The sequence below is a fragment of the Coenobita brevimanus genome, chromosome 70, assembly GCF_032717465.1.
Source record: "Coenobita brevimanus isolate Jiangsu-jjx chromosome 70, ASM3271746v2, whole genome shotgun sequence".
NCBI classification, from domain to species: domain Eukaryota; kingdom Metazoa; phylum Arthropoda; class Malacostraca; order Decapoda; family Coenobitidae; genus Coenobita; species Coenobita brevimanus.
The window spans coordinates 42,171,177-42,194,422 of record NC_137023.1 but is presented as its reverse complement, the minus strand read 5'-3'; the positions used below and the strand labels follow the sequence as shown (position 1 = coordinate 42,194,422).

Sequence of the window (23,246 nt, the reverse complement as noted above, 5' to 3'; positions counted from 1 at the left end):
AAATTTCTTCCGCCACAGCGCCACTCATTCGCATAATTCGCATTGGATGGTGCTTTTTTCTCGCTGCATTTTCTGCCCTTGCTACTGCATTTTACCCTGCTCACAATGCCTAGGAAGCCTTCTGAGAACCCCAAGAAGCGGTGGCACCTCCCTCAGGCCACCAAGCTAGAAATCACTGAGAGGAAGAAGAAAGGGGAGAGGAATGTTGACATCACCAAGGTCTACGATGTGAATGAAGCCAGCATGAGGACCATATTAAAAACAAGACAAGATCCTGGTGGCAGTAAAGGCTTATGGAGGCGGGCCTAAAAGGTTAGTTATCATTCATAGTACAGTACCATTTATTATAATTACAGTAGTACCAATATATGTATAGGTATATGGTAGGTATTTAGGGTGACTTTTCTAAGGGTTGCTGACATAATTCATTTTTCCCCATGAGCTCTGTTGTTTGTCCAACACATTTTTGGTCCAACACAGGGCCCGTGCATGACAATATTACCGTGTTGGACGCAAGGGTACTGTGTATATATACATATACATATATATATATATATATATATATATATATATATATATATATATATATATATAATGTGGTAGGTGGGGGTGCTCACCATCCACTCACTTGATGTAGTGCTGCTCTCAGGTGTCTGCCCTTTCCTCTCCATCCTTCTTTCCTTCCATTCTCTTCTGTCTTTCTTTCCTTCATGCTTTCCTTGTCCTTCTGCCTACAGGTGGCTTTACACTCCCTCTTCTGTCTTTCTTTCCTTCATTCTTTCCACTTCCTTCAGCCTGTGGGTAACTCTACACTGAGTGACAAGCCAAATGGTTTCCTGTGCACCAGGAAACCATTTATTACTCTGGGTGGTAACCGTATAACTAAATTTTGGCACCTGGTGGTTTAGTGGGTAATTATTGCACTCCAATCGGATTGAGCCGGTGAAGATTTATATCCAAGGGGTGGTTGTGGTTGATTGCTCATATAGCCTAATGCCACTCAGGGATGAGTGAGGCTGGTCACTCTCATCTTAAATGTCGGGACCAACTGCCTAGCCCCGGGCTCCTACTCTCCTCATGGGGCAATGTAGGATTGGGTGATGGATGGATGGTATATATATATATATATATATGTATATAAATACTGTATATGCATGTGTGTGTGTGTGTGTGTATAACAAAAGATACAGCACATCAGTCCAGTAGGAAAATCGGAAATACTGCACTGCATGACTGTCGTCTTATTTTAATGAAAGTTGTTTGAAGAACAGTCTCCAGTTATTTTCTCTTGTAAGTTCCTAAGTTTGGGTCTCATCATTTCACTTATGTGAAGTTTTTCTTGGTCCCATTTTTTATGAAAATAATGATCTGACTGTACTTTTATGCAAAAACTGTTCTGTTGACTTTCTGCAGTTCATGACTGTCTTGTCACTTATCACCACATGAAAAGATTGTCGTTACCTTATGACTTGTATTGTGTTGGCAGGTTCGCCTTTGGGTCAGTGATGATGATAGGAGTGTCTCCGCAGTACCTAGGGTTATGGGTAGTGTGGCGAGGGCTGACTTTGGTCCTTCCAGACTGGATATACCAATGGGGCGATGACAAACTGTATTCCCTCTACCAGCGCCTTGTACTCTTCTTTTTTGAAACCTGTACCGGGATTGAGGTAAGGTGTGTGGATGATAAATGTTGGTTAATTCCTTGTAGCTGTCTGATGTTTTTACTTATTTATTGGTGCTATTTCCTGAGTATAGTAATTAACCTTTGAGAGTCCATTTTGAAGAGTTTCTCCAAGACTGAAAAAAGCTGTGTGAAGGTTGAAGAAGCAAAAGAAAAATGCATTAGATTGAATGAGTTAATGGCCAGGATAAACCATACCGTATTATGAGGGAGAGTAGGGAAAGAATGTTAATTTATTGTATATGTATTATGAGTAGAGGGAGTGAGTTGAGCTTAGATGAGTTTTTAAGATTTGCCAAATACCGGTACTTAATGAAGTTCATACAAGGAGTTTTTGGCCAGAAATGCTAAAGCTGTGTTGTTGTTTCAGGGATGTCAGCTTATTAGAAAGGAATAGCCTGGTGGGATATAGAGGTTGAAAGAGCAGTGGCAGAAAAATGGAGGTACCTTACTGTAGCTGAGGTCAATGAAAGAAGTTTTATGAAGGAATGGGGGAAAATGTTGAGAGTAAAATGTATCTAAAGAGTATAGTAAGAGAAAGAAACAATGTAATGATTGGATAATTTATGCATCTGTGTGAGGCACACGGTTCTATGCATTAGCATGTCTCAGCACAAGATACCCTTGTCATAATGTGAGAGAACCTCACAGAACAACAAGGCACGTATCATCATCCCCACACAGCCATTGCCAGACCCTTTTCAACAACATCTCACTTCCAGACACTTCTACACTAACAATGAATAAAAACCTACACATCCATTTCACACACAGGATGGCACAACATCTTGATCATAACATTGTATTACAGGCCCCCCATTCCTCCATCCCCACCAACATCGACCTATTAGAAGTGTCATTAAATAGAGCTGATTGATTTCACCTACCTTGGCTTAGAGCAGGTTGCACTTAGCCCTCTTAAGTTACTACAGTGGAATATCCTAAATCGCGTGTTTGTAAACAGCAAATTCATAATACGTGGCAACATCATGCAACAGTTTGCAGTATCAGTAATTTGTGGAAATTACACATAATTTGCAATTGCAGCCTCAAAAGTGAAGGCTTTCCGAAGCATTTTTGAACATCTGTTATGCTGTCTTTGCACAAATGATAGTTTCTTAACACGTAAAGCTGTATGGAAATGAGATTTTCCTCTTTGTATCAGGCAAATTTTGAAGCATTTAAAGATCTTGGATGAGTTGTCAGACAATGCAAGAACTATTAACACTGGCAGTGTTTACTTATTTTACCTGAAGTTTTTAAGTTTAATGGAGTTTTGGTTGACTTTAAACATAGTCATTCATCTTGATCTCCATAATTGTGGTAAAGTGATTTCCATTGGGATATTATTAAGGCTTTCCTCCCAATATGGATGTGGGCCAAATACTGTACATGAAACTTGCCTAGAAAAGCCAATGACACTCACCTGCAGACCAGCTTGCCATCTTCACACATCATCATCATCATCCAGACTTCTTATCCCACCCAAGGGCAGGTTGAGGAGTGCCAGTGTCCAAATAGCCAAAGTTTCCCAAATTCAATGGGCCATGCATCTATTCACTCATCATTTAAGCCCTCGAAATCCTGGCTTCATCAGATAGGCCCCCCCAAAAAAATTCATTACTTTCCGTAGCTTCACATACCATATACCTATGGGATAGAGCCAATTCGAACGCTGTCACATCAAAAAGAGATGCCAAATCCCTGGTTATACTTTTCTCCGAGCAAAATTCATTCATCCAGCTCGGTTTCTTGACACTCCCTTAGCCTCAACAACTTCCATACCTCTCTTCCTCACACAGTCAACCATCATATCCCTCCACCTTCTTTTTAGCCTACCTTGCCTTCTCCTAACTTCAGATTCTCTCAGAGATACCTTTTTCACCACTCTGTTGTCATCCATTCTCTCCACATGACTATACCATCTCAGTACTCTCTTGTCAATTCTGGTGTCCACAGACTTTCTCACTCCGCATCTTCGTGTATCATGTTATTCCATAGCCTATCCCACCTCTTTACTCCACATACATTCCCCAGCAGCCCCATCTCCACTGCCCTTATTTTTTACTTTTCTTTTTCATGCCACGCCATAGTCTTACATCCGTATGTTAAAGTTTGCACTAGCACTCCTTCATGTAAGCCTTGCTCAGCTGCAACACTGAAGCCTCTGTTTCTTATCAAGACCACTATAGTACCAGATACTTTCCTCCCTTGTGTCACTCTGCATTCCTCTTCTTTTGCACATTTTCCTCTCTTTTCTGTCACCATACCCAGGTACAGTGCCCTCGCACAGTGAATGAGTTTATAGGCGGCACTGCTTCCTCAAAGTCCATTTTTTGAGCCACAGAGATGTACTTTAACCCGCCCCATCCCGACATTTTTGGACCTTTTTTTTTTTTTTTTTTTTTTTTTTTTTTGGCTTAAACATCCACTTTTGGTGAGAAACATCGAAAATTCATAGAGAAATCGCTCACCTGAGGTTTAAAATACCGGATTTAGGTACGAGAACTTCCTTACCTGACTGGGTTTTCTAACAGGCTGGCACCAAAGAAAACTAGTTCTATGGGAGGGTAACTATTTTATCCACTGATAAATAGTATTTATTTACTGTATTTACTTGGTACGAATTTATATGTAGTACAAGAGTATATTGGTTTTCAAACAGTAATATAGGCATTATAAGCATTGTTTCACTCACTAACTTATCACCATTCATGACCTTTTTTTTCCCACATTACTTGATCATCATTTCTGACTGTTTCTTCCTCTGATGCTATGTAAATTTTGTCCTCCACATTGTCATCGATTGGGGAATCACTCTGGCCCTGAATGTCTTTATTGGCCATGTCACTGGTAACAGGTGAATTGCCGAGACAATGGCGTGCAGGGGGGGGGGAGAGAGAGAGGTTATGCGGTGTAAGGCATTGTTCCTGCTTGGCCTCTTGTAGAGGAAGGTGTCCCGTGTATACGTGCCAAAAATCACTCGCGAAAATTGAAAATTGTGCAAATTAGGGACCTTGCAATGTTGCCGCGTTAATTCACGTCGCCGGGACGGCGTGGGTTAAGGGCACATTTCAAACATACAGTACAGATATATAAAATATAAAGCACATGGTTATTTACCTTAAATGGAGCAGATGACAGTCCTGATTGGCTTGAATACAGGTGGTTCTGAAGGAGGGAGATACACGTAGTGTGTCCCACCACATCACCAGCCACTCCCTCATTCCTGTCACAAGTCTCGCCCTCATCACTTGACTGAACCATTTTCCCAAGTGCTTCCATCTCATTCACCTCTCTCATAAAACCATCAAAGTCCAAAAAGACACCACTCACATCACATCATCATTGTCTTCCCCAGGAAGTGTAGCAGATGATGTACTGTAGGAGCAGCTGGCTCCTGTTGTTCTTTAGTTCAGTAGTAGCATGTGATGAGTGTTTGTTTTGTTCTGTTGACTTCCATATTGTGCCATTCAATGTATCTGGTAATAACAAAAAGTGGTTTCTTTTCTACCGAGCACTTCCTGTGTCCTAAGGTAGCTGTTTTCATTTGCCTTGACCCCTTCTCTCAGGACATCTACTGCCGCTAGAATTTTACTGATCTTTGACTTAGGCAAATCTTCATCCTCCATTGGATTCTGCTCATTGGTTGCTCGGATCTGGCCTCTTGTGCAACATCTACTGAGGGGGCGGGGTCGTTCAGTATGTGAATGGCGGTTATGGCCTACTCTTTCCCCTGATTTCATTCACTCAGGGTTCAACTCTTTCATTATGGTTTTGTGGACCTGATTACCCCCTGCCCATTCACTAGGTGAATGGTTTACTGTGCAGGGGCATTGTATTTGGACTTTCACCAATTCCAGTCTTTCTCCATTTGCTATAACATCACACTTCAAGTCACCTTCTCTCTCAGTAACCATCACTTTTACTCTTTTCTACATTTACTCTCAAGGCACTATGCTCATAGACATCTACAAAACTCTGCACTGATCTACCAAGCTCTTGTCCAGTATTTGCAAGTAGCACTGTATCATCAGCATACAACAAATTTGAGTTATTCCATCCATCACCATTCATTACCAGCACAATCCTGCACTCCATTACTCATGTTTTTACTTCATTCATTATCCCATCCATGTATATATTGAACAACCATGGGGACATCACTCAACCTTGTCACATGCCTACACTGATTGTGAACCATTTACGTAGATGCCCATTTACACTTACACATACCTCACTTCCATCTTAAAAACTCATGACTTGGTGGATCACAAGGGAGTCAGAAAAATTGCATAGAAGGTCCATCAATGTTATTGCACCCAAATGTAGCACAATCAAACCGTTAATAAGAGCAAAAAACACCAGTAAATGAACCCAGAATCCACCCCCCTTCCCCCCATTTTGTGGCTATCAACAGTTTGGTTTGACAACATTACAGTTCAACAATTATATCAGTGTTTACCTTTGTAGAGATGAGGTTTAAAATGGAAATCTGCAGTAGCTCAAATTAGCCAGATCTGCTTCACTTAACCCCTAGAATACACAGTTTGATCAACCGAACCGATGTGAAAATATGTATATGGAGCCGATTTTTCAGCTTTTGCAGAAGTAAAAAAGTTATGCCCAGGTTTTAGAGCTTATATTTACACACTTCATGCAAAGTCAGAGCATTTTAGACCAACTGGTTCATGAGCTACAGCCCGTCAAAATTGAAAAAAGTTACCCTTCCAGGCACTCCTGTTTTCTATGTGCTCCCACCCCATTCCTCCCTGATTCCTTCCCTCCCTCCTTCCCACCTATTCATCACTGAGTTCTGATTGGTTGGAAGGGATATGTGTCACAATCAGGGCGGAGCATGTTTTCCTGTTTCTTCCTGAGCCCCTCAATCATTCACATTCGGTATCTTGCGTAATCCTGAAAAAGGATCAGTCCATCCTGTTAGCACTTTAGGGGTTAAAGCATTATTTTATTCATCAACAAATCATGTATCACAGCAGGTGACAGATATATTTGTAGACGAATCTGCAGTCAGCCAGCACCTGGGTTGCGAGGCCGTAGTCCGCCTAAAACCTTGGAACCCTTCCCCCTTCCTCCATCCATACTAACAGTGTCATCAGTTAGTCGTGTAAGATTCTTAAAATATATATTGTTCAGTGAAGTTAACAGGGGAGTGAAAGATAAAAATGGTAGATTACTAGTAGAGAAGGGAGAAAAAGTGAGCAGATGGAGAGAACACTATAAGGAATTGTTGAACATAGAGGATGGAAGTAATGCGAGTATAAGTGGCTGGGGAATGGCTGGGAGAAGGAGGGAGGTGAGAAGACAGGAAGAAATCAGTAGGATAGAAGTTGTGGAAGCAATGAAGAAAGTTAAATCAGGGAAAGCCCCAGGAATTGATGGAGTGTGTGGTGAAATGCTGAAGCATGGGGGAGAGATAGTAGTAGAATGGATGTGGAAGATGTGCAGATTGGCCTGGAAGGAAGGTAGAGTCTCGGAGGATTGGAAGTCAGGTATAATTATTCCCATGTACAAAGGAAAAGGGGAAAAAGAAGTGTGTGGTAATCATAGGGGCATTTGTCTTCTTAGTATAATAGGAAAAGTGTATGGTAGGATACTTATTGACAGAGTTAGAGAAAGACCAGAGAAATTAGTTGGAGAAGAACAGGGAAGCTTTAGGAAGGGAAGAGGTTGTGTAGATCAGATATTCATTCTTAGATCTTTAGTGGAAAAGTTTCTAGAGAAGGGAAAGAAGTTGTATGCGGCTTTCATGGATTTGGAGAAAGCATATGACAGGGTGGATAGACTAGGATTGTGGAAAGTGTTAAGAATACATGGAGTAGACGGGAAGTTGTTGAATGCTGTGAAGAGTATGTACGATGGTGCGAAGGCTGCAGTGCGTGTGGATGGTGAACTAAGTGAATTTTTCTCTTTGAAAGTTGGTTTGAAACAGGGATGTGTCATGTCTCCATGGTTATTCAATCTGTACATGGATGGGGTAATAAAAGAAGTACAAGGTAGGGTAGTGGATGTTGGAGTGGCCCTGGTAAGAGAGGATAGTGTTTGGAAACTCCCTGTACTGTTGTTTGCAGATGATACTGTGTTGTTGAGTGAAGACGAAGGGGAGCTGCAAGGCTTGGTGGATGAGTTTGGGAGAGTGTGTAAGAAACGGAATCTAAAGGTGAATGTAGGGAAGGGTAAAGTGATGGTCTTTGAGAGGGGTGAAGTCAGTGAATGTACAGCGAGGTTGGATGGTGAGGAATTGGAAAATGTGAGTACGTTTAAGTACTTGGGTAGTGTGATGAGTAAGGATGGAGGTTTGGAGGGTGAAGTGCTTGAAAGGGTACAGCAGGGAAGAAAGGTTGCTGGTTCTTTGAAAGCAGTGATAAGAAACAGGGAAGTGAGCATGGAAGTGAAAAAGTTACTATATGACAGTATTGTGACACCAACTCTAACGTATGGAAGTGAAGCTTGGACGTTATTGGAAGGACACAAGACAAGAGTGAGAGCAGTGGAAATGAGTTATTTAAGAGGAGCCTGTGGAGTCACATGGAGAGACAGGCTGATGAATGAGGATATAAAGGAGTGTTGTGGTGTGGATGTGGATGTGATAGGAAGCGTTATGAGGAACACACTGAGGTGGTTTGGCCATGTGGGGAGAATGGAGGGTGAAAGACTGACAAAGAGAGTGTATGTGAGTGAGGTGGAGGGGGTAAGAGGGAGGGGGAGGCCGAGGATGAGATGGAGGGATGAGGTGGAGAGGTATATGAGAGAGGGGGGTGTGAGTTGGGAGCAGGGCAGTGAAATGGCGGGGGACAGGGCGACTTGGAGGCGATTTGTTCGTGGCCACCCCAAACGGGATTGAGGCGTCTGGCAATAGATAGATAGATAGACATTGAATGCTTTATTAATTTCTTTTCCAGATTGTTAGTGTTTGCTGGTGACCAGTTTGTTGTAGATTTGGAGGTAAGGAGGGCAACTTTTCCAAAATAACAGACTCAGAAGTAATTTTTCCCATAAGAATAGTTATTTCTAGGTTCCGAAATTCTCAAATCGTGGCATGTGCCCAGTCACATAAGACCATGATTTAGGAGATTCCACTGTAACTTAAAATTGGGTTGGGTTGAGTCATAGACAACACATACCTTGCTTTTAGATTAGGCCCACATGACATATAATGGAGCAGTGTACAGCATATGGTACAGTAAGACACAGACATAACATCAACAACATATGGAACCTACAGGACAACCAAACGGGTGATTGCTTTTCTGTGGTTGCCGGGTCAGCAACTACAGGATTAACATGTCAGGGGTTAAACCCCTTTTATATCTTAATAAATGACTCGGTGGCTATATCCCACAGGTGTCTGGAAGTTAAACCTAAAGTGAAATATGAATGTGCGCAGAAAGTGTTTTGCTTGTAAGAGGCAGCAAAAATTCAGAAGTTTGGATAAAATGTGGATGTTGATGTTACTCACCTCAGTAGGCAAAATGAAAGTTTCAAGCTGCTTCTGTATGCTTTCTTTTTCTTTGTTTTTGAGTTCTCTCACCATATCTGAGGATGGGATGATTATAATGGAAAAAGTACCAAAAATATATGTGGATGCTATTTGCCTCTCAAATGAAACCAGGATTTTGAAGCCTTAAATAATACCTAGTATGTGAATGCTTGTGTGGCCTATTTTACAGGACACATCATTGTTTGTTCTGCTTTTATACTTTCTCCTTCCCTTGTCTGGATTTTACCCACCCATTTATTTATTTATTTTATTTATTTTGTGGGGGGGAGGGATGGAAGAAATAGGGCAAGAATGATCGTGGTGATGTATGAATGCATGTAGTGATAATTTGATTTGTCGTAGTCTTAAATTTTTTTCACTTCAGTGTGGACTCATAGATTTTGACTTTGAAGTGGTACCGACTTTGTTCCAGGTATTATTGATATTGGCAAGACACAGATTTAAAAATTTTCAAGAAACCTAAAGTACCACATTATTGAAACTGTTTTGCTCCTCCATTATTTTTAATAATGTAAATTGCCATGTCATTCAGGTGGTAATGTATGGTGATGCTGAAGAGGCATTAAAGAAGAAGGAGAGTATCATCTACATGTCGAATCACCAGTCCACAGGTGAGTGTTGGATAAGGATTATGTTGACAATACAGTGACCTCGCCATTTATGTGATTAGTGGGGGGTAGAGAAGCCATGTAAATGAAGACCATGGAATGGGCACCATAAGATCCATTATAATATGACTAATGAGAGGAAGATTTTGATAATGTTTTATATATATACAATAATTCCTATTGTGGTCCTATTGAAAGCTGTACCACCACTAGACACATTCACACTCATTCGCTGATCATCATTAGGCATATTAAATACTGTACAGTACACCCTTGATATACCGAACCTTCTTTTAATGAATTTCGGTTTTAATGACCATCTTGAGCTGGCCAAACATTAAGTTCATTTAACAAATTTTGTTTGGTAAAAGAATGGACGTGCAGGAAACGCCAACCAGCGTGATGTGACGAATGAACATATATTTATCCAAGACCTACTTGCAGAATTTAGCCTATTTGAAGTGCAGTCACAGTAGAATCTCCTACATCACACGATTCTAAATAGTGAATTTATAATACAGTACGCAGCAACATCATGCAAGTTTTCCAACGTCATTAAATCGTAGAAATTAAGCGAAATTCGAGGATGCAGCCTTCAGAAGTGACGCTTTTCTGGTGCCTCATGTTACACGCGACACCATTACCACAAGTCCATGCATCTAGCTGGGCATAAACCAATCTTTGTCAAGCATGGAAATTACTAGCTAAACCAATCATATTCAAGCATAGCACGTACTATAAGCTGATCACAGTGCTTCCTTCCCATACCAAGCGTGAAGGTTGTTAGTGTTCGCAAATGACCAGTTTGATGAAGGTTTGGGGATGAGGGGGGGCAACTTTTTCGAGATTACAAACCCATAAGTAATTTTCCCTGTAAGGTTAGTTATTTCTAGATTGCTGAATTCTCAGATCGCGGCATGTGCCCAGTCTCATAAGACCGCGATTTAGGGGACTGCTGTACTTCCTGAAAGGTGAGAATATACACATACGTTGGTATATAGAGCCAGCCAGACGCCATGTATCCCAGACAGGGTGGCCAAGGGCTTAGAGTTAATTGTTTTACAGGGAGGGGCACTAATCCTCCACCAACCCCACATGACACGTATATAGAGCATTTGATGAAAATAAGAGCCATTTAGACCTAGCCGTATGTTACTGTGTACGAGTGTATAGCCTAACGACACTGTATTTAACATCCTAAAAGCCATGACGCCTGGGAAACTACCGAACAGCATGGCGTTTGGCTTTAATGTCAAGGGTTGGGTACCAATTAGTTTATTATGTCGAGGGTGTACTGTTTAGAGTTTACAAGTATAACAGTAATAACATTTGAATTTAGTCTCATCTTGAGATTATAGTAGAAGTGGTTAAGTTGTATCGGGTAGGGCGGATCCAAGTCTGTAGGGGTTAGAGGTGAGGCTAGGCCTCAAGCATGGATGGAATGAATGCAAGAGTAGAACATTCGAATATGAATACAAATATTTCATCTAATAATCCAGTAAGAATACAAATAAATACTGTGAATTCAGATGTGAATACAAATACTTTATGAAAGCATTCATGATTACTCTTCGTTAAAAAATAACTTCTAGCTATAGATCAGTCTAGTACCATACTAAAGTTACGTAGTGTTAAATGACTTCATGACTGTTGCCTGTACAGTCAATCTTCGAGTAACACAGACAATATGGACTGAACAACTACTGTGGTACTCAAACCCGCATCACTCAAACAATATGTTTGCATGTATAATGGTACAATGTGGTCTGGCCACTTTCCAAAACTCTCACTCTTACCCCTTCTTACTACCCTACCCCACATAAATTACCCCCTACTTATGCCATCCATCTGGTAACACATTGAAAGAGATATAACTGTACTGTAATTATGAACATTACAATCATCATCATCATTTGGACCTCCTCTCCCACCCTAGGGCAGAGTGAGGAGTAGCAGCATCCAGACAGCCAAAGTTTGCCCAATTCAGTGGGCCACACTTCCATTCACTCATCATTCAAGCCTTCAAAATCCTGGCTCCATCAGATAGGTCACAATAAATTTCACCACATTCTATAGCTTCACATATACCTATCTCATAGAGCCAGTGCAAATGCCGTCATGTTTAAAAGGGGTGCCAAATCCTTGGTCATGCACTTCTCCACACAACATTCATCCAGCCAGCTCGATCTCTTGTCAGTTCTCTAGCCTCACCAACTTCCATACCCCTCTTCCTCTCTCACTCATCCACCATATCCCTCCACCTTCTTGGCCTGCCTCACCTCCTTCCTCCTTCAGATTTGCTCAGATATAACTTTTTCACCACTCTGTTGTCATCAATTCTCACCACATGACCATATCATCTCAGTATACTCTTTTCGATTCTGGTGTCCACAGGCTTCCTCACTCCGCATCTTTCATGAATCACATTTTTCCGTATCATAACCACTCTCTGTATTCCATATACATTCCTTAGCAGTCCCATTTCCACTGCTCTTACTCTTGACTTTTCATTTTTCATGTCATACCATAGTCTCGCATCCGTATGTTAAGGTTTGCACTAACACTCCTTCATGTAAGCCTCGCGCAGCTGCAACACTGAAGCCTCTGTTTCTTATCAAGGCCACCATAGCACCAGCTACTTTTCTTCCTTGTGTCACTCTACTTTCCACTTCTTTTGTACATTTTTTTTCTCTTTCTTTCATTGTACTCAGGTATTTGAATCCTCTCAGCAATTCCAGTCTCACTACTCACTGTAACATCACACTTTGAGTCACCTTCTTTCTCAGTAACCATCACGTTACTCTTTTCTACATATGCTCTCGAGGCATAGGCTAGTGCTCACACACATCTTCAAAAATTTGCACTAGTCTACCAAGCATTTGTCCGGTATTTCCAAGTAGCACTGCATCATCAGCATACAACAACTTTGAGATATTCCATCCATCACCATTAATTACCAGCATCATCACTCCCTCCATTACTCATGTTTTTACTTCTCTCATCACCCCATTCGTATGTTACTGAACAACCATGGGGACATCACACACTTTGTCGCGCGCCTACACTGAACGAGAACCATTCACGTAGATGCCCATTTACCTTTATGCATGCCTCTACCATCATGAAAACTCTTGACGACACCCAGCAGCTTACCATCTACACCATGCATGCGCAAAACCTCCCACAATCCTTCTTTGTCTACTTTGTCGTATGCTTTTTCTAGATCCATAAATGCCATGAACACAATATTATCCTCATAAGCCTTCTCCACTATCTGTCTTACTGCAAATATTTGATCCTCACATCCTCTGCCACTCCTAAAGCCACCTTGTTCATCACTCACTAGGACTTCTGATATCTCTCTTACTTTCTTTGTAATAATTCTTCCATTTACCTTCCCTACAACACCCAGTAGACTTATGCCACGATAATTCTCGCACTCTCTTCGCTCACCTTTATCTTTGTACAGGGGTACAGTCGCTGTCTTTTTCCACACTACTGGCACAGTTTCACTCATCCGTGCCTTGTTACATATCTCCAACAATCACTTGATTCCACTGTCTTCGTTTTCGTTTTTCGTTTTTAAAGGATCCAACATGCTTGCATGTGTCGGCCTTGGTCACCTAATGGCGGCTCTCCACGCTGCACGATCCATTGCAGCCTCCCTGTTCAGTCCCTTAACCCTGAGGTCACACTTAATGACCTCGTCCCATGTCTTTCTCGGTCTACCCCTCATAACCCCACCCCCAATATTAACACTTCTCACCTTCCTCACCCAATTATCATCCCCCATCCTCTCCACATGTCCAAACCATCTCAATCTACCTCTCCTCATCACAACACCAATACACTCCAGTCCCATCCTACCTCTCAACTCTTCCATCGTAAACCCAGCCCCTCCAGGCCTTGGACGCAGGGGCTCACTGCACATCCACCTAATCATTGTCATTTCTGTACGTCTGAGCCGGCGAATATCTTCCTCCTTCACTGCCCAGGTCTCACTACTATACAGCATTACACTCCTAACACATGCTGCATACAAAGACCCCTTAGCACGTAGGGAGAGTCCTCTCAATGTCACGAGAGGCAAGAGCTCCCTGAACTTCTTCCAACCACTTCTCACCCTAGCCACAGAGCTAGCTCCAGCCCCACCTCCAGCACACAACATGTCTCCCAAATAACAAAACTCTTCCACACACTCAAGAGATTCACCAGCAAGTTCAATCCTTTCATGTCTGACAATCTCCACCTGCTCACCCTGACACGCCGTACACATAAAATCAGCATTATCTTGCAGTCTACCTCTGATACCACTACATCTCTTATTCACCCATTTATCACAAACACCGCACAAGATGGAATTACTTCCCATGCCCTTGTGGCAAACTGCACATGGCCACTCTCCCTCGTCTTTGACAGTACCGCCACCAACCCTAGATATAATCACTTTTGTTTTATCTGCATTTATCCTTAAACCCTTGTGCCCCAGACCATCTCTCCACTTCCAAACCTTTTCTCTGCTTCCCTTTCGTTCTCTGCAATCATCAGCATACAACAACTCCCACGGGAGTCCGTTTCTAAAGTCACGTGAATGGGCTTCTAGTACCATGATAAACAACATGGGACTCAAGACTGACCCCTGATGCATACCAACATTCACGGAAAACTCATCACTCAAATCTCCATTCACTCTTACTTGGGTATGAGCTCCCACATACATAGCCATAACCACCCTAACCAGCCACTCCTCCAAGCCAAGCTTTCTCATTGCCCACTTCACCACCTCTCTAGGGACTCTGTCAAAGGCCTTTTCCAAATCAACAAAAACAAAATAAAGATCCCTTCTCCTACCAATATATTTTTCCTGAAGCTGTCGAACAATGAATATAGCATCAGTGGTCCCCCTACGTGGCATAAACCCAAACTGCATCTCATCAATATTCACTCTTTCTCTAATCATACCTTCTAAAACTCTCTCCATTACCTTCATTATCTGATCTAAAAGCTTTATACCTCTATAATTTCCTCTTTCCAGGGCATCACCCATCCCTTTATACATATTTACAATTACACTCTTCAGCCAATCATCTGGGACAACACACTCATAAATAATCCTATTTATCAGGTCAGTGACTAACCTCACCCCTATATCGCCTGAGGCCTTCAACATTTCGGCAGTCAACCCAGACACACCTGCTGCCTTCCCCACCTTCATCCTGCCTATTGCCTCACTCACAGTAGCAGCATCAATCAAAGGCCAAGGGCCAGACACTGGATCTGCTGGCTTCAAACCTTCCTTGTCCCAGTCAGACTCCTCATTCAACAACCGGTTATAATGTTCTCTCCATGCATCTTTAACCCCTACACCGCGGGCTTGTTTACCAATTACTTGCGTGTGCCGCGGGGTTATTTGGGCTCCGACAGACTCTCAAAAAATATTTGCCAAAAATCAGTTATTAGTCCTAGAATAATAAAATTACATATGCTTATGGCACATACCTTCAGCTTTCTCCTGGAATGATTGTTGAGCCTTCGTCGGTTACCGTAGGACTTGTGGAGACCTCTGAAGTAGGGTAACGAAGTCTCCACTTTACACTTCCCGACAACCCGTAATATGATTACCACAGCCAGATACAAACACTATAAACACTATTCTACAATTTTCAAGTAGTTTGGGATCCATATTCAAAAAAAAAAAACACTGTGAAAGCAATGGAAATTACGAGCGCGTCTGATCGTCGCACTGGCACTAGTTCGCTCATGCTAGTCTGTCATTTATTATTCATAAAACCCCTCACACTTTATATTTCTATTACTATATAACACTTATATATATCTACAGTCTTTATCCATAAGTTTCCTTCAGTAGTATTAGTTTATTGTCACTGTAGGGATTCAATTTCTTTCAGTAAAATACGTAGCATTCACTTTCTCGTCCTGTATACTGGCATTGAGAGTGAATGTCACTTTCATCTTCACTCTCATAACTCATAGCATTCAGACATGCTAGAGTGAAACTTTCACTTTCATTACTCCTAGGGTATATACTCGTATTCTTATAATACTACTCATTTACATTTCTATTTACGTTCTCTATTTTATTTACGTTATTTACATTTCTATTTTATTTACAGTGTTATGCACTGTCACTTGAAATAACTTATAAAACTATTTTCCATTGTTCACGTATATTTACATTCATTACTTTCACTTGCTGTTTACACATTATTTACAATTCCACTTGCACTGTTTTACTCAATAGAAAGATCGTAGTCACTCTTTTATCAATTGTCAGCCCTTTACCTCTTTCCACACGAGGTTTAGTAGGGGGTAAAGGTCACAGAGCCATTTGCATGGGGGTGAAAAAAGGCCTTGAAGTCAGCAAGATGAAACATACGTCCTCTCACTTCGGAAGATGAGAATACACTGCTAACGCAGGGGCCAGGCCAGCTAGCCTAGAGGCCTGCTTTAGGGGTTATTCAGAGTTACCAATATTACTTCTTGAAACAGCTAAGTCTAGCACTGATATGATTGGCAGGAAATCTAGACAATACATTATAAATTTGGTAGTTCCAGGTGAATGTAAATATCATTTAGGCTTCTCCCATCCCTTCTTACATGTATATTTATTACGAAAATAGATTAGAGGCCTACTTGGGAGATATATAATCAGAGCTACCAATGTTAAATCTTGAAACAGCTTTGTGTAGCACTGATATGATTGGCAGGAAATCTAGACAATACATTATAAATTAGGTAGTTCCAGGTGAATGTAAATATCACTTAGGCTTCTCCCTTCTCTCCTTACATGTATATTTATTACGAAAATAGATTATACGGCATATTTCAAGGGGAAAAAAACAGCGAAAATTAGCGAACGAGTGCACGTGAGGTGTTGTCAGGTGATAATTAGCCAATTCCAGGTGTATGGCACTCTCACTTACCTGATTTCTTTCTTGTATATATTATTTGGTATAAGAATACGACATAGGACTTATTTCAATGGATGAAATCAGTGAAAAATTCCAGGGAAGATTTACTTAGCGTAGCATAGCCGGGCAGGCGAGAGGATAGGGTAATGGAGGGGGGGTAGGGAGGGGAGTCAAGAACGGGGAGAAATGGCTAAATTGTCAACAATGGATGGGAGTACAGATGAGATTAGGAGTGCTGACTAGTGTTGGACATTGTCAGTACTGATAGATGATACAAGCCCCCACTTGAAAGCCCGGGTGAATTCAAAATAACACAGAATCACAAAAGCGACGCCCCGCGGTATGATCCCTTGCTCCCAAGCGTCACGAAAGTGACGCCCCCGCGGTTAAGGGGTTAATATCCTCACTGTTCACCACTACCCTTCCTCCATCATTCTTCACACACTGCTCACCTATAATATCCCGATTATCCCTCTTCACCTAACCTGCCACCCTAAAAATCATATTTTTCCTTTCCCCATGATTTTGGTTATCAAGTAATAGTCTCTGTGACTCAGACTTTGCCCTGTATACCTCTCTTCTAGCCCTCTGCTTGGCAGCCAAATATTCCTCTTTGCTACCACCCTTCTTCCATTCCCGGAAAAGCCTTCTTTTCTCCTTAACTGCAGCTTCTACTCCCTCATCCCACCACCAAGTTACTTTATGTCTTGGTGGTCCTCTTGTCCAACCGCACATTACATCAGTAACTCTCAAGAAATTGTTCTTGAGGGCTCTTTACTGTTCATTAACGCCTCTGTCTACAGCTCCCTGTTCAGCCACCACTCTCCTCAACTTGCTGTAGAAGGCATCCCTTACTACTTGGTTTTTTAGCTTCCATATTTTCCTCCTAAGTACATAAGTTCTCTTTTTCATCACTTGTTCTTTAAGCACCATATCACAAATCAATAGTTTGTGCTGCTGCACACACTCCTCACTTCCTATAACTTTAACGTCCCTCACAAACCTCGTATCGTCCCTCCTAACCAGAAAATAATCTATCTGACTGCTATTTCCCCCAGACTCATACTTAATTAACCTACTGTCTCTTTTCCTAAAATATGTGTTGCACACAATCATGTCCGTTGCCTCCCCAAACTCGAGTATCCTTTCCCCTTCTGCATTCCTTATACCATACGCACATCCCCCATGCACTCCTTCATAACCTTGTGCTGCTTCACCTACATGACCATTTAAGTCCCCTCCCAAAATCACTATCTCATCATCTCGCATACCACCCACTACGCATATTAAATCATCCCAAAATCTATCTCTCTCTGCTTCATCCAATCCTGCCTGTGGAGCATATGCCGATATAATCGCAGCTATCTTTCTACCCAACAGAATTTTCACTACCAATATCCTATCGCTTACTCTCAAAACATTCATAACATGTTCCACCCATTTCTCCGCAACCATCACACCAACACCTCCATATCCGTCTGTCCTCCCCTCCAAAACAACTTATAGCAACAGTCCGTCCCACTATACTTAATCATCTCTACATATACCTCATCAACCCCAGCTGCTTTCCCATTTTTCAGCTGCTTCACAGTGTTCTTCACCTGTGTGAGTGTCTTGTTTCCTGGCACTGCATTTCTTCTTTGTACACCCCTAAAACCAATCGTGTTAACATTTGCTTTGCTGTCTCCGTTCCCATTCATCAGACTTTCAAAATATTCTTTCCATCTGGTCCTTACTTCATCCCCATGGGTTAATAATCTGTCAGTTACACATACTTCACACGTTCACATTTCTTTTCACCGTCACTTCTACATTTCCATACCTCTTTCCAGAATAACTTCCTATTTTCAGAGTAATTTGCATTCATTTTTCTTTGAAGATCATCCTTTTTCCTCTTCAATAGTCTATGTGCTTCTTGCTCTTTATATTTGGTTCTTATTTCAGCTGAATCTCTATCTCATATCCACTGTAGCCTGTTCTTCCTCTTTTCCTCCACTGCTCTCTTAACTTCTTCATCCTACCATACCGTACCTTTCTTCTTTGTTGTTACTCTTGCCACACCACACACCACTTTGGCATTCCTTACTAAGCAGTCCCTATATTCATTGCACAAGCTGTCCAGATCCATTTCATTCCAGTTCACTGATTCTAGCTCTTCCCCAACTTAGGCCCCGTATTCATCTGCCATTTCTTTGATCCTCAGCTTCTCGGCTTCCAGTCTTTCTCCCTAACTGCTCCTTCCCTCTTGGTCCACCTCACTCCTCCCAGCTTGATCTTGCATACCACAATCATATGATCTGACAGACCTCCCCTTCGTCCACTCATTGCCCTCATATCAGCAACACTTCCCAGCATCGATATCTCTACTAGCACGTAATCAAGCAGGCTCTTTTCAGCACAGTCTCCATTCCCTGTATACCATGTGTATTTATGTGCATCCTTGTGTTTGAAATAAGAATTACAAATGCACAACCTCCTTTCCTGACACATGTCCTTCAGTCGCTTCCCATTATCATTCTTTCCTGGTACTCCCTTATTACCCATCATATCATTCACAGGACCAGTGGCTACTCTCCCATTCATAACACCCATTACGAACACTTTATAACTCCAGGCCATTTCTCCTGTACTTCATCCAGCTCATCCCAAAACCTGTCTTTCTCACCTTGCTCCTGTCATCACACAGTGCATTCGCTACAATTACTGCTGCTTTCACCTTCTTAATCTTGAACTTGACATACATACATCTCAAGCTGACACATTTGTAGTCTTTCATTCCACTCTGCCACATTTCATTCATCAACAAAGCAACTCCTTCCTTGCATCTTTCTTGCCCATTCATCCCCGACTTTACACATTTTACACCCTCCCACTCCTCCACTTCACACCCTTTCATCTTTGTTTCACACAATGCCATCATGGCATATCTCACACTCTTGAACACATCGCTCTTGCTCTCTTCATTCACACCTTTCACAGTCCACATGGCCATGTGAATCTGTCTGTTTGGTTGGGGGTCAGGGTGGTTGCTGGGCCCTCTGAGGCTGTCAAAAACATCTGCCATGATTTAGTGATTATAGGTAGGGGAATCTGGGGGACGCATAACCTGGCCAGAAATTGTGGCTATATTGTTACCACCCAGCGTAGTAAACGATTTCCTGGGTACAAGACACCATTTGGCCTGTCACTCAGTGTAGAGACCATAAGGCAACACTACATTAAGAGAGCGAATGATGGGCGTCCCCCACCTGCCATAACTACATTTGATTTTGTTTGGTGTGCTGACGTCATGTCCAGTCGGTAGGATCGGCAATAACCACACCATCGGTGGCATCCAGGTTGCTTTCTGTAATATTGCTAAGTAAGTATGTTTGTTCCCCAATAATTTTTGATCGAAGATCAGATGGTAATCACCCGAGATGTATCTAATACTGTACTAAAATTATTTCCTTGAGGGTGTAGGTCTATAAGAAAACAGCTCAAATCACTCCATCATTGTTTTTTGTTGTTAACCTTTTGCTTTTTGTTAGTGCTTTTTTAAAATGTTGGTTTCTCAAATGTTCGTAAATAGGAGGTTCCATAATTGGTTTTCAGTGTGTATATTAGATTTTACTGAATATGAAGCTTTCTGATTTAATCACCAAGCACTGTTTTGCTAACCTGTATAGTTTTTTAATACAGTACATCCCAGAGGAGATATCCATTAAAATATTATACAGGTTAACAAAATAGCGCATGGTGATTAAATAAGAACGCTTCATATTCAGTAAAATCTAAGATACACACTATGAAAAACAATAATGGATCCTCCAATTTATGAACACTTTAACCTCAAATGACGTTTAGCCGATGAATGGCTGCAGGCATCGTTTGAGTGCGGAATATAAAAAAAGATAAAAATTTTTGGGAAGTGAACGAACGTTCTGAACGTCTTCAGACTGACCTACACTACACTCCCATACACCCCATCAAGCAGTTCAGAGCCTGCTACTGTGATGAGTGGATTTTCAATTTTTTTGTTCCTGGCCATGCCTAAACAAGCACAACTACACCCACTATTTTGACCCAGGCAGAAAATATCATCTTTGCCCTCTGTTGCAAAACACACACAGCCACCTGTTTACAATTATGAATTAATACAGGCACAAACAAAAAAGACATGATAATAAGTGAAAAATACATTTTTGTCTTGGTATCTTTACCTGTTTGCTTAGGTTTGTTGTAATGGTAAGATCATTAGATGCAGTGCGACTTGTAGAGAACTGAAAACTTTCGGGAAGTGAACGAATATCACAGACATGAGACTGACCTTCTCTTCACCCTGTCACATATCATCTGTCAGTTCACCACCTGCTGCCGTGACGAGTGGATGTATGATTTTTTCGCTCGTGGCCATGCCTAAAAACACATACAGTAGTTACACCCATTATCTCGACCCAGACAGAAAATATAATCTTTTTCTTCCCTTGCAAAACACACACAACCACCCAGTTTATGAGACAGCAACATATATTGCAAGAATAACAAGTTAAAATGATAGAGAAAGGTGAAAGTGTTATTACGGAAAAAATACGTTTTCTTCCGTCTGTAAACATTTATTTCTGCTTTGTCTCTTTATTCGTAATAATTAGTCTTATTCGTAGTTTTAAAACTGCATTACGATTCTGTTTTTAGCCATGCGCGTGGTGTGAGAGCTGGAAGTTGCGACTCAACTTCCTTATTGCTAGTCGGATCTGACCCTCCACTTTCATCTCCCGTGGGAGAGCCTAGCCTCAAAGAACGGACAATTTTCTCATTTAGGACTGAAAATTCAAACCTTTCACTCCCTTTTCCAACCATGGGCACAACGATAACTTAAAAAGTAACTCGAAACTACCATAAACATATTTTTTATCAAAACGGTGAAAAAATATTCATAATAATTTTTTTTTTCTGGCCATTCCTAACATATTATGTACTGAAATCATTCGATATCATTATATCTCATATATGCACAACATTTCAGCACCATTCCCATTGTTTTGGGGGGTAAAAAAAAAAATAAGTTGCAATGCGGCAGTACCTCTGGGCGGCGGATATCGGTTGCCGATATTTCTTCAACTTTCACGCTCCATTGCAAGCCACAGAATGGGTCTAGGAAGCTGGGATTTGCACTGTTAGGTACGTCTGAACTTTCTCTTCAATATGGCAAGGAAAAAAAAAATCAATTTTTGAAACTTCAGAAAATGGCCCCCACGTCGGCCTACGGTGCACAGAAAATTCTGGATCCACGGCCACGGAAAGGTTAAAAATCAACATTTTAAAAAAGCCCACTACATATGTTGTGTATCTGTTTATCTATATACAGTATCTGTAGCCAGGTGCCATAGTCCCATAAGGGGTGGTCATTTGACAAGTTAGTTGGTTTACAGGAAGGGACGCTAACCCTCCACCAACCCATTTGACACATTGGGGTTATATATGGGTTGGTTATATGGTTACCACCCAGCATTGTAAATGGTTTCCTGGCCTACAGGAAACCTTTAGGCTTGTCACTCAATGTAAAGCTACCTGACAAGGAAAGAAGAGTAATAAAAAGTGACAGGAAAGTTGAGAAAAATAAGAAGAGAGGAGGGCAGGCACTTTAAAATAATGATAAAATTAAAGGACGAAGTAGGCAGCGTTACATCAAGTGAGTTGATGATGGTCACCACCGCATACGCAAACCTAAAAAAAAAAAAAAAAGTAACAAAGGATCCTGTCAACACTTTATTCCAATAGAAAAATTGGCAATACCACATCGTTGTCATGCGTAATAAATAGCAAGAGTTAGGCTGGGTACCTGTGTGTTGTTGATGTGTGGCTCCCCGGCAATCTTCCCGTGTTCCCCATCCCCAATGATGATGTTGTCACTGTTGAAATGTTGCCACTCCTGCACTTCCTTCTTCAGCATCTAAGTTGAATCCTTCAATGGCCAGGGCTGAAACAATGGAGTTGACCTCGTCATTGGAGGTGAATGTACCCAGATGTAAGCTGGCCAATCACAACGAGTCTGGCGGGTGACTTCACCACATGCAACTTTCAGATTGCATCACCCAGCCAGCTGATACTTCCCGTGTAAGCTCAAGATTTTCACCATGTTGAGTACAACCTGTCGCATTATGCAGACCTTGTTAAAACAAAAATGCGTTACTCAGCTGTGTGTTACTCAAGGATTTGTTGTTCACCCATACCCCTAATCTGGTGGTGTTCCGTACCAATGAGAGTGTTCGGTCAGCGAGTATGCCGGATATTGAAGCAATTTTCCCCTTAAGATACTGAAGAAAAAACAGAAATGCGTTCCAGGCCCAAACCTAAACTCTCATGTACCTTACTCACCCAGTAGAAACTGACACAGAACCACTATAGGTAATGTTATCCTCATAAACAATACTACTGCCAAGAAAAGGAACATCAAATACCACATATGCAGGAAGGTTAGGTGGTGGAAAGTACAGTGTAGAGTGCATTTAGGGCAACTGACA

At 41.5% G+C, this 23,246-nt stretch overlaps 1 protein-coding gene across 1 annotated transcript in view; it reads left to right on the top strand.

Moving 5' to 3' along the window:
• LOC145406428 (1-acyl-sn-glycerol-3-phosphate acyltransferase epsilon-like) overlaps nt 1–23,246 on the top strand; it is a gene marked incomplete at its 5' end in the record, with an annotated part of 172,538 nt that overhangs the window by 6,819 nt on the left and 142,473 nt on the right. Inside the window, 2 exons of the mRNA XM_080277584.1 lie at nt 1,487–1,667; nt 9,736–9,814. Of these exons, the coding sequence (XP_080133710.1) occupies nt 1,487–1,667; nt 9,736–9,814 (260 nt within the window). The remainder of the gene's footprint in view (nt 1–1,486; nt 1,668–9,735; nt 9,815–23,246) is intronic.